This window comes from Nothobranchius furzeri, chromosome 2 (genome assembly GCF_043380555.1).
Source record: "Nothobranchius furzeri strain GRZ-AD chromosome 2, NfurGRZ-RIMD1, whole genome shotgun sequence".
NCBI classification, from domain to species: Eukaryota; Metazoa; Chordata; class Actinopteri; order Cyprinodontiformes; family Nothobranchiidae; genus Nothobranchius; species Nothobranchius furzeri.
Window position 1 is genome coordinate 97,685,959 of NC_091742.1, and position 14,837 is coordinate 97,700,795.

At 41.1% G+C, this 14,837-nt stretch overlaps 1 protein-coding gene and 1 pseudogene across 1 annotated transcript; both read right to left on the reverse strand.

Moving 5' to 3' along the window:
* LOC129162424 (uncharacterized) overlaps positions 1-14,837 on the reverse strand; it is a 297,886-nt pseudogene that overhangs the window by 232,980 nt on the left and 50,069 nt on the right.
* On the reverse strand, positions 4,658-11,134 carry LOC129152208 (uncharacterized). Its single transcript, XM_054733900.2, has 6 exons — positions 10,808-11,134; positions 9,709-10,721; positions 9,552-9,618; positions 9,129-9,300; positions 5,164-5,326; positions 4,658-5,058 (listed from the first exon to the last, which is right to left on the reverse strand). Exons 1-6 carry the CDS (start codon positions 11,010-11,012, stop codon positions 5,056-5,058), a joined length of 1,623 nt encoding a protein of 540 aa, XP_054589875.2. The 5' UTR covers positions 11,013-11,134; the 3' UTR covers positions 4,658-5,055.

Sequence of the window (14,837 nt, forward strand, 5' to 3'; positions counted from 1 at the left end):
TTGGTGAATTGTACTGAGTCCAGAGTAAAGGCTAGTTGGCTGTACAAGATACAAACAAGTATCACATTTTGGAAATATATGAAATGTATTTAGCCTGATAATTTATCTCAAATACTAATAACTACCGTATTTTCCGGACTATAACTCGCACTTTTTTACAGTCTGGCCGGTCCTGCTACTTATACTCTGGAGCGACTTATATAACAAAATATGTAGGCTACACCGCGCTGCTGCGGGCCGACTCCGACCAAAGAATGAGTTCCCCTGTCCCGCTGGGAGGGTTTGAAACACCGCCAGCATCTGCTGTAGCCTGTGGAGGGGTGCTGAGGGCCAGCTCCAGCCCAGGAATGAGCTCTCCTCGCCCGCTGGGAGGGTTTGAAACACCACCATCCTCTCCTCTGCTGGCTGGAGACCATGGCGCGCTGCTGCGCCCGCGTTGTTCATTCTGTTATGGTTACCGGTGCTTGTCTTGCAATGTTTAACGCTTGGTCTCAGATTTTGTAAGAAAAATAATAAAATGTCCACCCAAAATACGACTTAAATATATTTTTTCTTCTTGATTATACATTTAATGGCTGGTGCGACTCAGAAGCGACTTATTGCCCGGAAAATATGGAACTGAAAACTTGCTCAAAGCAAAATATGGGTTCATTACGGAAATAAATTATAAACTTACCGATTTAATACTTTTTTAATCCAGGTACTCTTCACGAAAAAGCACCGAAAACCTCCACCTAAACTTTGTGTGAGGTTCAGGTAGATGGGTGTTCCATAGTTAGCTCCGGTTGGGTTGTAGCTAGGTGGCTACATCCGTTAGCTCGGCTCCCACCTCCGCGTTAGCTTTGGGTTAGCCAGGGTTAGCTTCAGGTTAGCTTGTAGCTAGTTCGACCGGGTGTCATCAGTCGATCCCAGCCTTACAGCCGCACCCTCAGCTCCTCCTCTCTTCCCTTTTATGGAATTGTCTGGGCTGGACAGAACCTGTGACACGGTCAAAATGGCGGTGGTGGCCACCTCCCATTTCAGACAAAAAACTTATTATTGGAGACTATGGAAACCCATTGTCCAGTATATATGTCGATGTGTGGAACACAGGTTCAGGTCAAAAGGTGACAGAATGAGACTAATAACAGTGGAAAGAGAAACTGTTGAAGATCTGAGGGAAACGATCAACAGAGCAGATTTAGCTGGAATCACACAGCTGCAGGTTTTTAGGGACAAAGAGAAAACTGATCCATCTGTTACTGGAATTCAACAATCAGTTCTCTGGAGGAACAAATTATTTCATCCCTCCTGATGTTCTTAGTTCAGTTCAGTTTATTTATAAAGTGTTAGATGGGAAGAGAGACTAGAGAGGATGTAAAGCTGTTTTCACTCAAGGGTGGACGATAGCCGTGAACTATCAGGGTCAGTGTTTAATGCCACCATTAGTTCCGTTTTACACACTCCAGCTACTTTGTTCCCTCTCTTCCCTCTTAACACTGCACACTAGGGGTTGTATGAACTAGTCGACTAGTCGACTTCACGGCTCTGTAGTGACTTTTTATGCCTGTCATCGACTAGTCGCTGTCACGTGATAATGACTGACAAGATGCAGTCCTCCAGCAGGTGATGAGCCCCTGCGTCGGAAGGCGGAGGCGACACGCTGTGCCAGAGCGTCTGTACTGACACCGGCGGTAAAACGGACATTTATCCAAACTGTGACCTTTTCCCTCTTGCAATTTTACCTTCCCCTCACCCCCATCCTAATCTTAACCAGTTTGCGCATGCAAAGCTCTGATCGTTGACGCGCTCAATCTGCGTCCTGAGCACCGCCAAATCAGGTGTCACCACCTCAAAAACAAATTTAGCACGCGATCGTTCATGTCGGCTCATTTCCTTTCATGTTTTCTGTCTGTTATTTGTGCCTGATGCGTTTCGCTGCTGCGGAGCGAGGCTCTTCACCTGTTTTGTTCTCTGGTGACGCACCCCCAAGATTCCACTATCTCCGCTCCGGCACGAACTCCGCAGCAAAAACGGCCGGCGAGCAGCGGCACTCCACTGTTTTTGTGGTCGGTAGATCTTTTAGAATTGCAGTTCAAAGGTAACTCATAAGAAGAATATATATGAACCCAGGTAGCAGTTTCTCTTTAGGATTGAGAGGAGATGCAGGAAGATAATAAACAGGCAGGACAGAAAAATAGTCAAATAAAAACAAGTTTGCTTTTGTACCTGGTGGTTGTAACAAACAGACGCCATTGAAGGTAATCAGAAGTGATGGACAGAAAATGAAATAATTATTTTAATGTGTTTTAATGAGCAGCAGGAACGCCGAGAGGCTACAGGTGTATCAGTTTGCTGCTGCTGCGCAGGGGGAGGGGGAGAGGACTGAAGCAGGATGCAAAAACTACCGTTGTTAAAAGAGATGTGTTAACTTAGAAAATGTGGGCGCAATTTTAATTGTCAAAAGCTCCAGCGAACTTACAGACCCCCCCCCCGCTGCTTCAGGTGTATGACGTCATCAACGACTAGTCGAAGTTAACTCGATTTTCATTACTTGACTGTCAACTTAAAAAAAAATTTTCATGCAACCCCTACTGCACACATCACATCCTGTTAGCGGCCTTCAAAATAAAAGAGTTTGGTGGCAGGAGAATCTCATCTTGGGTTTATGAGGATGATAGGGATGTCCCGATCCAATTACATGATCAGAAATCAGCCCTGATCACGTGGTTTCAGACTGATCGGGACTCGGGCTTTACTTCCCGATCCAAGCCCCGATTCGGAGTCGGATAGTGGGTTCAAATTACAGGAGAGCAACTTGGTTCTCCTTAAAGGTTGTCAGGCTCCCCTGATGCCCTTAACTTACACACCCAGAAGGAGCACAAAAGAGATCCAGTTTCTACCTTTATTATATTATTTATATGGACTCAGCGTAGCGGGGATTCTTTTGAGCAGAGCGGCAGGCAGACCGTTGATTATTCATGAACTCCAGCTGCGTTCTGCACACGGCCACAGTAACATTTTCTAAGTTTCTAAGTGGCGTCACACAGTCATTAGTGTCCGTTCATTTTCTCTCTGGTAAGTTCTGTCTGTATTTGAGCACGACGTGTGGACGCGCTCGCGCTGCAGCGCTCGTCACTGGCTCAGCCGGGCAGCGCAGCGCACACTCTGCTTTTTTTGTGGTCAATAGATCAATTTGATCTGCTAGTAATAAAAGTTATTTGTGAGGTGAAAAAGAAGGAAGCAGGCAGGAGTTTTTCTGGAGGACTGGGAGATGCAGGAAGAGCAGAGACAAACAGGACAGGAAGATAGGATTACATGATCAGAAAGTCCAAAAGTGAAGAGTTTATGTTATTTATTACTTGATTGTTCAAGCTACCTCACAGAAAGTGATCTGTTGTTAAAAATTAAATTAAAAAGGTAAATAAATAAACAATAAGGAGCATTCTGGAACTGTTTCTTCCTTTTCTTTTTTTTTATATGTATCAAAAGTATCAGATCGGGACTGGGTATCGGCAGATTCTCAAAATCAAATGACTCGGACTCGAGGGCAATAAAACCTGATCGGGACATCCCTAGCGGATGATGTGGTTCTCCTAGCTTCATCAGGCTCTGACCTACAACTCTGCTGGGAAGGTTCGCAGCCGAGTATAAAGCTGCTGGGATGACGATCAGCACTTCTAAGTCTGATACCATGGCTCTCGACCGGAAAAGGGCGGCTTGCCAACTCTGGGTCAGGAGAGGTCGTGCCTCAAGTAGAGGAGTTCAAGTATCTTGGGGTCTTGTTCACAAGTGATGGAAGGAGGGAGCAGGAGTTTGACAGGCCGATTGGGGTAACATCTGCAGTGATGCGGATGCTGAACCGGTCTGTTGTGGTGAAGAAGGACCTGAGCCAGAAAGCAAGGCTCTCAATACCAGTCGATCTACCGCCCAGTCCTCATCTATGGTCATGACCTTTGGGTAATGACCGAAAGTGCAAGACTGCAGATACAAGCGACCGAAATGAGTTTTCTCCATGGGGTGGCTGGGCTCAGCCTAAGGGATAGGTTGAGGAGCTTGGACATCAAGAGAGACTCAGAGTTGAGCTGATGCTCCTCCATATCGACAGGAGTCACACTCTAAGAAAAAATGTATGTAAAAAAACAGTAGAATACTGGCAGCTACAGACGCCAGCATTTTACTGTTTTTTACAGTAACTATACTGTAAGTTACTTTTATAGTAACTTACTGTTAAAGTGAATACAGTACAGGTACTGTATTCACTTTAACAGTAAGTTACTGTGTGAGTAATTTACAGTACAGTTGCTGTGGATTAACAGTAAAATGCTGGCGTCTGTAGCTGCCAGCATTCTACTGTTAATTTACATTTTCAATGCTGTAACAGTTTTAAAGTATTTTACCGTTAAAGTAATTGTTGTAGTGAACAAATAAATTTATAGTTACATACTGGCGTCTGTTGCTGTCAGAATGTTACTGTAATGAGTTTCATTACTGAATTTACTTTATAAGTAAATATCTGCGAAAATACAGTGCAACTATACAACCACTAAAATAGTAAAAATGTTTTCTGGCACAGGGTGTAACACAAAAAGAAATGACCCACAAAAAAGTTATTGGTGCAGTTTTCAAAACGTGTAAGCTCTATGAAACAAAAAAAAAGAGGATGACATGAAGAACATAGGTCTGAATGTTTATTTATAAACCAATATGCAACAATAAACCATACGCAGTTTTGTTCTTACAAATTAAATTAGAAACATGCATTTCCATGGCAGGGAATAGTTAAAAAACTGGCCACATAACAAATAAAATGTCCATGGCTGCAATTAAGATTCAATAAAAAGAAAAAAAAAGTGCAGATTGCAGTCTTTTACATAATCAGTTTTAACAATTCTAAGATCCAAAAAAATAAAAACTCTATAAAGAAAATAACCTAGTACAAATGCTTTGCTGAATCACTGGGTAAATGATAAGTACCCAACCATAACATTTTAACATGGCTACAGAAAAACATGCTGTATTATCCTGAACAGGATTATAAATAGTCAACAATGACTTTGTTAACAGGAGTGTCACTTACTTTTTGGGTGTGGATGAGGAAGCCATTCAGAAGGGAAAAAAATAAGAACAATATTATTAGAATATGAGTCTTTTAGAAACATAAAATAAACAACAACAACAAACCTGTATGAAGTGCCACTCAAAGTCCATAAGATTTTTTATCAGGGTAGAAACGTGCGCATTCACTGTCTGCAGTTTCTTTTGGACGGCCTTCCCTGTCTTTTTGGACACCACCTTTCCTTGGTAGGATTTTGTGCCTCTCTCTGGGTTAATCCCAATGAAACGCCTGAAAAAGAAAAATACGTCCAATATGAGAAAAACTTGCAGACTACAGTGTGTCACTTTCAAAGCAGCAAGTGCTTGTAACAATAAAGGAGTTCTTAAGCAGTACATCCTGAAATTACTCACACTACATAACTTTCTCCACATTTAGCTTTGTTCCAGCTTTTTTTCAAAATGGATTAAACTTTTTTCCCAAAAAATTCAATAAAAATCATCCTATAATGGCAAAAAAGTTTATCTGTTAGTTTTTTGCAAACTTATTATGAATAAAAATAACTTAGAAATCAAATTTACACAAGTATTCACAGCCTTTGCTCAATAATTTGATGATGGTTCTTCTACAGACAATTTCTTTGAGTTTTTGATTGTTTTATGCTCTGACATGTACTGTCAAGGATCTTATATTGGTCATGTCCAATCAACTGAATTTACCACAGGATGACTCCTGTTAAAGGAACACTTGCCAGTTTAGGCTTGTTTTAGCACTCCCTAGTGTCCGTTGGTGAAACCAAAAGTAATAATAATAATACATTTTATTTCAACAGTGCCTTTCTAAACACTCAAGGACACTTTACAGACAGAGATAAAATACACAACAATAAAAAATAGAAGAGCATAAAACAAACAGACAGATAGGAGCAAAGAGAGTAACTATTGGAATGCTAGACGGAACAGGTGGGTTTTGAGTCTGGTTTTAAAGAGAGTGAGGGAATCAATGTTACGGAGGTCAGGAGGGAGTGAGTTCCAGAGCTGGGGAGCAGAGCGACTGATGGCCCTGCTCCCCATAGTGACCAGACGGAAAGGTGGGACAGAGAGGTGGATGGAGGAGGAGGACCTGAGGGAACGGGTGGAGGTTGAAGGATGAAGGAGGTCTGAGAGGTACGGGGGAGCTAGGTTATGGATGCCTTTGAATGTACATAGTAGAATTTTGAATTGGATTCTGGAAGTGACTGGGAGCCAGTGGAGCTGCTGAAGAACAGGGGTGATGTGGTGGAAGGAGGGAGTTCTGGAAATGATGCGGGCTGCCGAGTTTTGGAGAAGTTGGAGTTTATGGAGGGATTTGTGAGGAAGACCGAAGAGAAGAGAGTTGCAGTAGTCAATACGGGAAGTGATGAGGCTGAGGACAAGGATGGCGACCGAGTGAGTAGTGAGGGAGGGGCGTAGGCGGTTAGTGTTACGTAGATGGAAGTAGGCAGACCGGGTAATATTGTTTATGTGGGGCTGGAAGGACAGTGAGGAGTCGAGGATGACACCCTTGACCTGAGGGGAGGGGGAAACTAAGGAGTTGTCGACAGGAAGTGTAAAGCTGTGGATTTTTGATAGTAAAGATTTAGTGCCGACAAGTAACATTTCTGTTTTATCACTGTTGAGTTTGAGAAAGTTTGATGTGAACCAGTCTTTGATTTCAGATAAACAATTGGTGAGGGAGGAAGGAGGAAGTGAAGAGGAGGGTTTGGAGGATACATAGAGCTGGGTGTCATCCGCGTAACAATGAAAATGGATGTCAAATTTATGGAAAATATTTCCCAGGGGAAGAAGGTAAGTGATGAAAAGGAGTGGACTGAGAACAGAGCCTTGGGGGACGCCAGTAGTGACAGGGAAGGGACGGGAAGTGAAGGATTTGAGTTGAATAAACTGAGTACGGCCAGAGAGATATGAACGGAACCAATCAAGCAGGGTATGAGAAATGCCAAGGAAAGACAATCTATGGAGGAGGATGGTGTGAGAGATGGTATCGAAGGCTGAACTCAAGTCAAGGAGGATGAGAATGGAGAGCAGTCCAGTATGGGCAGCAGTGAGGAGGTCGTTAGTGATTTTTATGAGTGCAGTTTCTGTACTGTGGCCAGGTCGAAAACCAGTCTGGAAGGGCTCATAGAGGCTACTGAGGGCGAGATGAGCATGGAGTTGAACAGAGATATTTTTTTCTAGGATTTTTGAAAGAAAGGGAAGATTTGAGATGGGATGAAAAGTAAAACTTATCTCCTTGCTGTGCGTTCATATTTTTATTTTAACACCTTAATCTAACAGCTTTTCTTTAGTGTCTACTAGGGGTTGTACGAACTAGTCGACTAGTCGACTTCACTGCTCTGTTGTGACTTTTTATGCCTTTCAGCGACAAGCCGCTGTCACGTGATAATGAGCGACAAGATGCAGTCCTCGGAAAAGACAGCAGGTGACGAGCCCCTGTGCATCAGGAGGCAACGTGCTGTGCCAGAGCGTCAGTACTGACGCCCGCCGTAAAACGGACATTTAACCAAATTGTGACGTTTACCCTCTTGCAATTTAACCTTCCCCTCACCCCATCCTAATCTTAACCAGCGTGCACATGCAAAGCTCTGATCGTTTACGCGCTCCAGACATCTGCGTCCTGAGCATGGCCACAGTAACATCAAATTAGTTGTCGCCACCTCAAAAACAAATTTAACACGCGATCGTTCATGTCGGCTCATTTCCTTTGATGTTTTCTGTTTTGATGTTTTCGGAGGTGCTCCGGCGTCCGGCAAAAATAGAATCGATCCTATTTTTGCCGGATGGCGGAACGGCGGGCGGCGCACTGTGCCACACGGCCGCAGTAGTGGAACAGCTCTGACTGACTACAATGGGACCGTTTGTGCTGCGACGTTCGTGCCGGAGCGCAGCGGAGGGGAGATAGTGGAATTTTGGGGTTAGTCTATTTTGGTATAAGGCTGTAATATAACAAAATGTGAGAAAAGTGATGTTCTCTGAATACTTTCTGAATGTAATGTATTTTGGAGAAATTATCCTGCTTTTAAAGGGATATTCCACCCCTAAGTGAAATTTGGTCTATTTCCATTTTCCCCACCGTGAGATAAGTGAGAAAAAGCATTTAGTAACCAGCACAGAAATTCTCCTGATCTGGCAGCAGTACGTCTGCTTTAGCTTAGCATAAACAGTGAATGGCTGATACTAGCATTTTGTGTGCAAAAGTGATTAAAAATAGTCAATTGTTCCTGGTGAGCTCAATAATCGTGTCAACGGCAAATATAAAGTAAAAAGTAACACGAAGGATTTGCAGGAGCCGATTTAGACTTGGAACTACATTACGACAAAGCACCACTGTAACCCGCTGCTGCATGGCGTATGGATATAACACAGCGGTCCAAAAAACCTCTGGCTTCTGTAAACAAACATCTGTGGGAATAACGTGAAATACCCTGCAGCTGTATGTCTTTGGCTCGTTTTCACATCCCTTTGCTACATAAGTAAGGCTTTTTCTTGTATTACACCTGTATAATAAACTACGAAAAAAAAAATACTGTGCAAATCACACGTAATTTTTGACCGCTGTGTTATATCCATGCGCCATTCAGCAGTGGTTACACTGGTGCTTTGTCGAAAAGTAGTCCCAAGTCTAAATCGGCTCCTGCAAGTCCTTTGTGTTATTTCCTAGTTTTTATTTGCAGTCGACATGAGTATTGAGGTCACCAAGAATAATTGGTATCATTATTGAATTATTTAATCACATTTGCACACAAAATGCTAACTTTTGCTATTCACTTCCATTGTTTATGCTAAGCTAAAGCAAATGGACTGCTTCCAGATCAGGAGAATTACTGCGTTGGTTACTAACTGCTTTTTTCTTACTTATTCAACTGTGGGGAATATGGAAATAGACCAAATTTCACTTAGGGGTGGAACATCCCTTTGAATATATTGAAACCCCATCAACAAATTTGCCAACTTTTGATTATGACCAGATTGATAGTTTTGAAATCTTGGCATTGCTGTTTTTTTTCTACAGCGCCGTGTTTTCAAAATAAATAAATTCACGGGGATCATTTTACCGTTGCACAAACTCCAAAGTCTTTGCTGCCTCATCTTGATATTGCAGGTTGAAGATGTAAAATGTGACAAACACCGCTGCAAGCCCTGTTGAAAATGTTGGCAGGACCCCCTCAAAGATGACATGGCCTTCAGCACTGACCATCCATCCACTCAGTTTTTGCTCATTGCCACCTGTGGTGGACAAAGATGAAAGTTTTTATTATATTTTCTCTCATAAATGTTTATCCACACAATATTTTAAAACATCACAACTTAATTTAAGGTCAGCATGACAATTTTATTCTAGTAAAGGCTTTTTAACTATGTTAGGCAAGTACCTTTGGATCTCCTTTTTAACAAGTGTTTATATTCTTTTTACATATATACATATTAAGCAACTTTAAGCGAAACATGTGAATAGTGCTAATCAGTTCTGAACTCACGCAAAATCAGACGAGGGCTGGCTGGCAAACTTAGGCTGGTTTCGACATCCGCTGCCGTTGCAAACTCCTGTAAAACATGGACAAGTGTATATTAGCAAGACAGTATGCATATACAAAAATGGACGAAGCTCATAATATTTATGTGCAATAAGCCTACATCAGTAGTCAGAATCAGCCCATCAGGGGACTCCTTGAAGTGAGCCATCAAAAGCTGGACAACAAGGAATGTTAGATCATCAGTTGCTTCTTGTGCCAGGATTTTCTGGACATCAGCAGTCTTGACTTTAGTGCGGAAGTACTCCACAATGGCATTACCACACTCCTCAATTGACAGTTCCAAGGCACGGAGGATGGCAACATCAGTCAGCAACTCAAAGTGAGAAAAGATTCCACGTTGTGTAAACAGGTAAGGCCAGCTGGTTTGCAGATCAGCTAAGGAGGGGGCAGGGATCCTGTTTATATGTTTGCGCTGAAGGCTAAATGTGGTGTTCATCAAATCAGTCACTTTAGGCCTATCCTCTCCGTGAATGCCATACTTGCTGTGAGTGCTCTGTAATCTTTGACGTTTCTCTTCCACTGTGTCATCAGTTTCCTCTGGAGGAAGTTCTGGCTGGAATCTTGTACATCCATACGTATCAGTTGGTCCCCGTTTGACTCCAGCCATTCCACTGGGTCCTGATGATCTGAATCTTCGAAATTTCCCAGAACGGTTGACATTCTCGAGTCTTGTTTTGAGTTGAGAGAGTAGAGAACTATACCCTCCAGCAATGACCTTTCCACTTGGTGTCATATCTGCAAAGGTATCTAGGTATTGACGGGATATCTTCTGGCAGATTGTAAGGCATTGTGAACGTGTGGGATTAGCCTCGTACTTCTGCACTTCATCAGCAAGTATTCTTATCATTTGACGCCTCTTGTCAGGAGGGGGTCTTTTGCCTTCTGAGATTGCTGTCTGAATTTCCAGTGGCATCTTTTCCCATGGGACTTGGAAGGTTTCTGGCCAAGACTGGGATATATTTTGTGCATCATATCGACATGGTACATGAGGTGGTTGCTTTGCTGAAGTGTGTAGTGAAACTGATGATGTGGAGGAAGTTGAAGGACTTGAAAAAGGGGATACAGTTGAGGGACTTGAAATAATCTCCAAGTCTAGTGTGACTATGTCTGTCTCTGAAATCATAAAAATACATGCAATTTAAATATTAAACATCTAATCATTTGTAATATGTTCCTTTTTATATTAGTGGGTTCTTTACCTTGTTTGAATTTCTCCAACAACTTGCGTTGTTGAATGACAGGCAGCAGATCTTTGATGTCATCTTGCTGGATATACTTCAGGTCTTCCACAGACTCAGCCCCACAGTTTTCAAGTGTGGAAATAATGCTTTCTTGGATGTCTTCACAAAGGCTGGGCAAGGTCTTAAGGATTATCTCCTTTATAGCATCATGTAATGATGACATTTGTCTAAAACTCAGAAACAGAGTGGTGTAGAATTAGAAGAGACATACCCCACACCAAATATTCTGGCAGTGGGTAAAAGTCCAGTAGTTCATCTGATTTGATACAGCAGTAGGCACTTGGCACAGGACTTGTTTGATGACAGTCAATCAAAGGAAGCCGAACAGCCTGGTGTTTCTGACATATAAAATAAACTACTGAGTTTTTATGAACAATGATTTTCTTAATTTTTCCCACTAATAATCCATCATCATTATGCCCAATTACAACAAACATGTTGCTCTTATACTTTGTTCTTTTCATTGTTACATCATTGGCAATCAAAGTGTTTGATTGATCCAGGTCTAGATGTTCAACTGACTTTTGTATATTGTCATTGTAATCACTTGCAAAATACTCAGTCCCTTTGTCCACAACAACATCAGCTGGAAAGAGACTGCCAGCACTGAGAAATGCTTGAAAAGGCTGATGTCTTTCTGATAAACTCTGGCAAATATTTTTGAAGTTGCGCAACTTCCTTGCACACTGTTTGAAATAAGTGTGCTTACTTTCAAACCTTAGAGTCCAAAGACGAATCAATGGCCCAAACTTAACAATGAGGTCTGGATAATGACACAAATAGTGATGTTTGCGCTTCAGTGGATGTTCTTGAAAACTTTCCTTCCTACTTTGCAAATACTCTTCAATCAGAACACGGAGGTATGTGATCTGACCAGCAGTTATCTTTGGAGCACAAACAAGACTGACAATCTCTCTCAGCTGTAAAATTAGCTGCCAAACTTCAACTTCTGATTCATTGTTTATTTTATCACCAATCAACACAGGGAGCATCCTGAGAAAACACCAGTTCTGTACTGCATTTCCTGATAGTTTTCCAGCACCTGGGTTCACTTCACATGGTTTGTTACTTGCATCATTACCATTGAATCCATTTATGCGCCGATTCATTTCAAGGTAGGAGAAATGTTTTTCTTTTTTTATGAGGTGATTAATGAACAATGCCACATCTGATGAAACAATGCCCTCAAAAAGGTCATGGCCAAGGCAGGGGGGTAATCCTGGCTGACAAACATGAAAGTGAGCAAGCTCGTTGAAGATTGAGTCAAATTTGACACCTTTATCTTCACTTGCCCCAACATTGTCTGTGTTGGCCAGAACATTTACTTTGTATGACTCTTCAGTGCGGTCTGGGCCTTTGGCAAGAGGATCAGTCAGAAATGTTTTTCGATCAATCTCACAATACCGACAAAAATATATAGTCCTGGAAAAGCTTTCCACAAAGCCCCCAATACTGTGTGAACCTAAATTGTCACCTGCAATGGCACACAGTGTTCCTTTAGTAATCTTACCATCAGGCAACGTAACGCCAGTTACTTCAAGATCTTTGAGATCTTTAAGAAGATGCCCAAACACAAGATCCTGTCCAAAATACTTAAAATCTTGCTCTCGACAAAGTAGCACAAGTTGCATTTGATCTATGCTAGATCTGTTGTGTGGTAGAATATTTGCAAGAGTCATATAAACTGCTAAAATCTTGTGCTTCTTTTTCCCAGAGCCAAGAGGATTCACTACCTCAAACAAATCCTGATAAAGTATTACACCCAATGAGTATTCTGCATCCCTGGACAGTATGTTTTCAACCATATTTGTGCCATCCCAAACATCCTGAAAAACATCTTCATTTCTTTTGATGGTTTTTGTTAGTTTATGGTAGTCCATCACTGATTTACACTGAAATAGGGACTCTATGGTCTTCTTCAAAGGCACATACTGTGCAAAGCATTCCATTCCAGACTCATTTTGACCAAGACAGATGGACAGTGGGTCAACATAATTGAAGCAGTTTTTAAAAACTGTTTTCCTACGGTGATCTGTGTGGAGTGCTGCAGTATTGCAAGCTCTGAATATATCCTCCTCTCTTAAAATGCCAATCACATCTTCTATTTGTGTTTCTGAGAGTCCAAGAGTAAGTAGCTTTTCCTTGAGATGGAATAGCAAATGTGACTGATTCATTGCATGCATTTCCCAATAGTCTTCAATAATAGTATTTATGGCAGAAGATGGAATAAGTAGCTTGGCTTGTAATTTCAAATAAAACAAAGCCAACTGTCTTAAAAACAGATCTTTTTCTGTTTTCTCTGGATAGATCTCCTGTTCATTACTGAAGCAACTTAAAGGATCTGGCTCCAAATTACAAGCTCCATCTTGTGCATCATCATAAGAGCTACAATGATCTGTTAAGCCTCCTGACATTGATGGACTGTTTTCAGAAACATTTTTATGCTTTCTTGACAAATGTGATGTAAATGTTGACTTGACCGTAAAATGTTTTGTGCAGTTTTTGAAAGGGCATCGAACTGATCTTCCCTCTCTCATATGGATTTTAAGATGGGCCAAAAGACTCCTCATATCAACAAATCTAGCATTACAGATCCCCACATGACATTTGAAGTCTGTTTCACTTCCAGTAGCATTCTTGTGTGCATCTTTATGGCGATAAATGTGACACTTAAAAGATGAAAATTTACTAAAAAACCTGCTGCACCCAGAAACACCACACTTGAACACCACATTTGACATGCAACAATGCTTTCGCATGTGCCTTACATAAGTAAACACATTACTGCACATCTTGGAACATATGTTGCAAAATGTCATTTTTAGGATTTTTTTTATATATATTTTGTAATACCACTAAAATCTAAAAATGACAGTGTCTTCAGAACACCAAAAGATTTACAGCATACCTTTCATGTAATTTAGGTACACAGTGAAATTTCGGTCTGGAACTGTTGCCTGTAACAAAACAAAAAAGTATATAAAATTTTAACACAATATATTTATATAAAAATACTGTTGAATTTCTGAATTGCACAATCAAGGTCTACACTGTTAGACTTTACCTATCCACTTTACGGTAATAAACTGGCAACACTGTTGCCAGCATGATACCGTGATGCATGGTTAACGGTAACTTACCACTTAGTGTTGATCCCAGAATTATACCGTATATTTTATTGCTGTAAAAAACCCTCTGACTGCATGCCGGTGAGATACTGGCAACACTGTTGCCAGTATCTCACCGGCAACAGTGTTGGCAGTAAAATACCGTAATATATTTCACAAGAAAATTACATCAATAACGCAACATTATACCATGATTAATAAATATGTGTTGTGCTGTATGTTTATGGTATGTTACCGTAAGCTCATTTCAAGGTATGCTGCAATACCTTTTCCAGTGATTTACCGTAAACATACACTTTTGCTACTGAAAATAGTCAACGCTCTCAGAGGTTACTGTGTTTTTGTGGGCAGTAATTTACCTTTTTCATGTAATCTTTTACTAAGATACGAGTAAACGGTAACATACTGTAATACAATAAAGGCTCCCAAAATAAAAGGTTTATACTTGTGCGTGCACACACACACACACACACACACACACACACCTGCACACTTGTTTGTGTAATAGTTGGATATATTTAAGATCAAGATGTAAACAAAATGCACTGGATTATCTTTTTTTATTTGATTGCTTCCATTAAAACAGAAAAACATACCAATAGCCGGTAAAAGTCTCTTCAATAAAATGCTTTGTAGTTAAACATCCAGAATGGTATAGTGAGAAGAAATTGGCAACTGATGGACATAATGTAAAAAAGAAATGAATCAGTGACCTGTGTGACCTACAGCTGATAAATAGTCAGATGTATACAAAATGTCTACAAACCTTTCTTAAATGCAAGTAGTAGTTTACGTATTTGAATTGGTGTAAGAAAATGTTTGCTATCATCTGCCTCTACTAACAGAAGGTCACTTTTTTG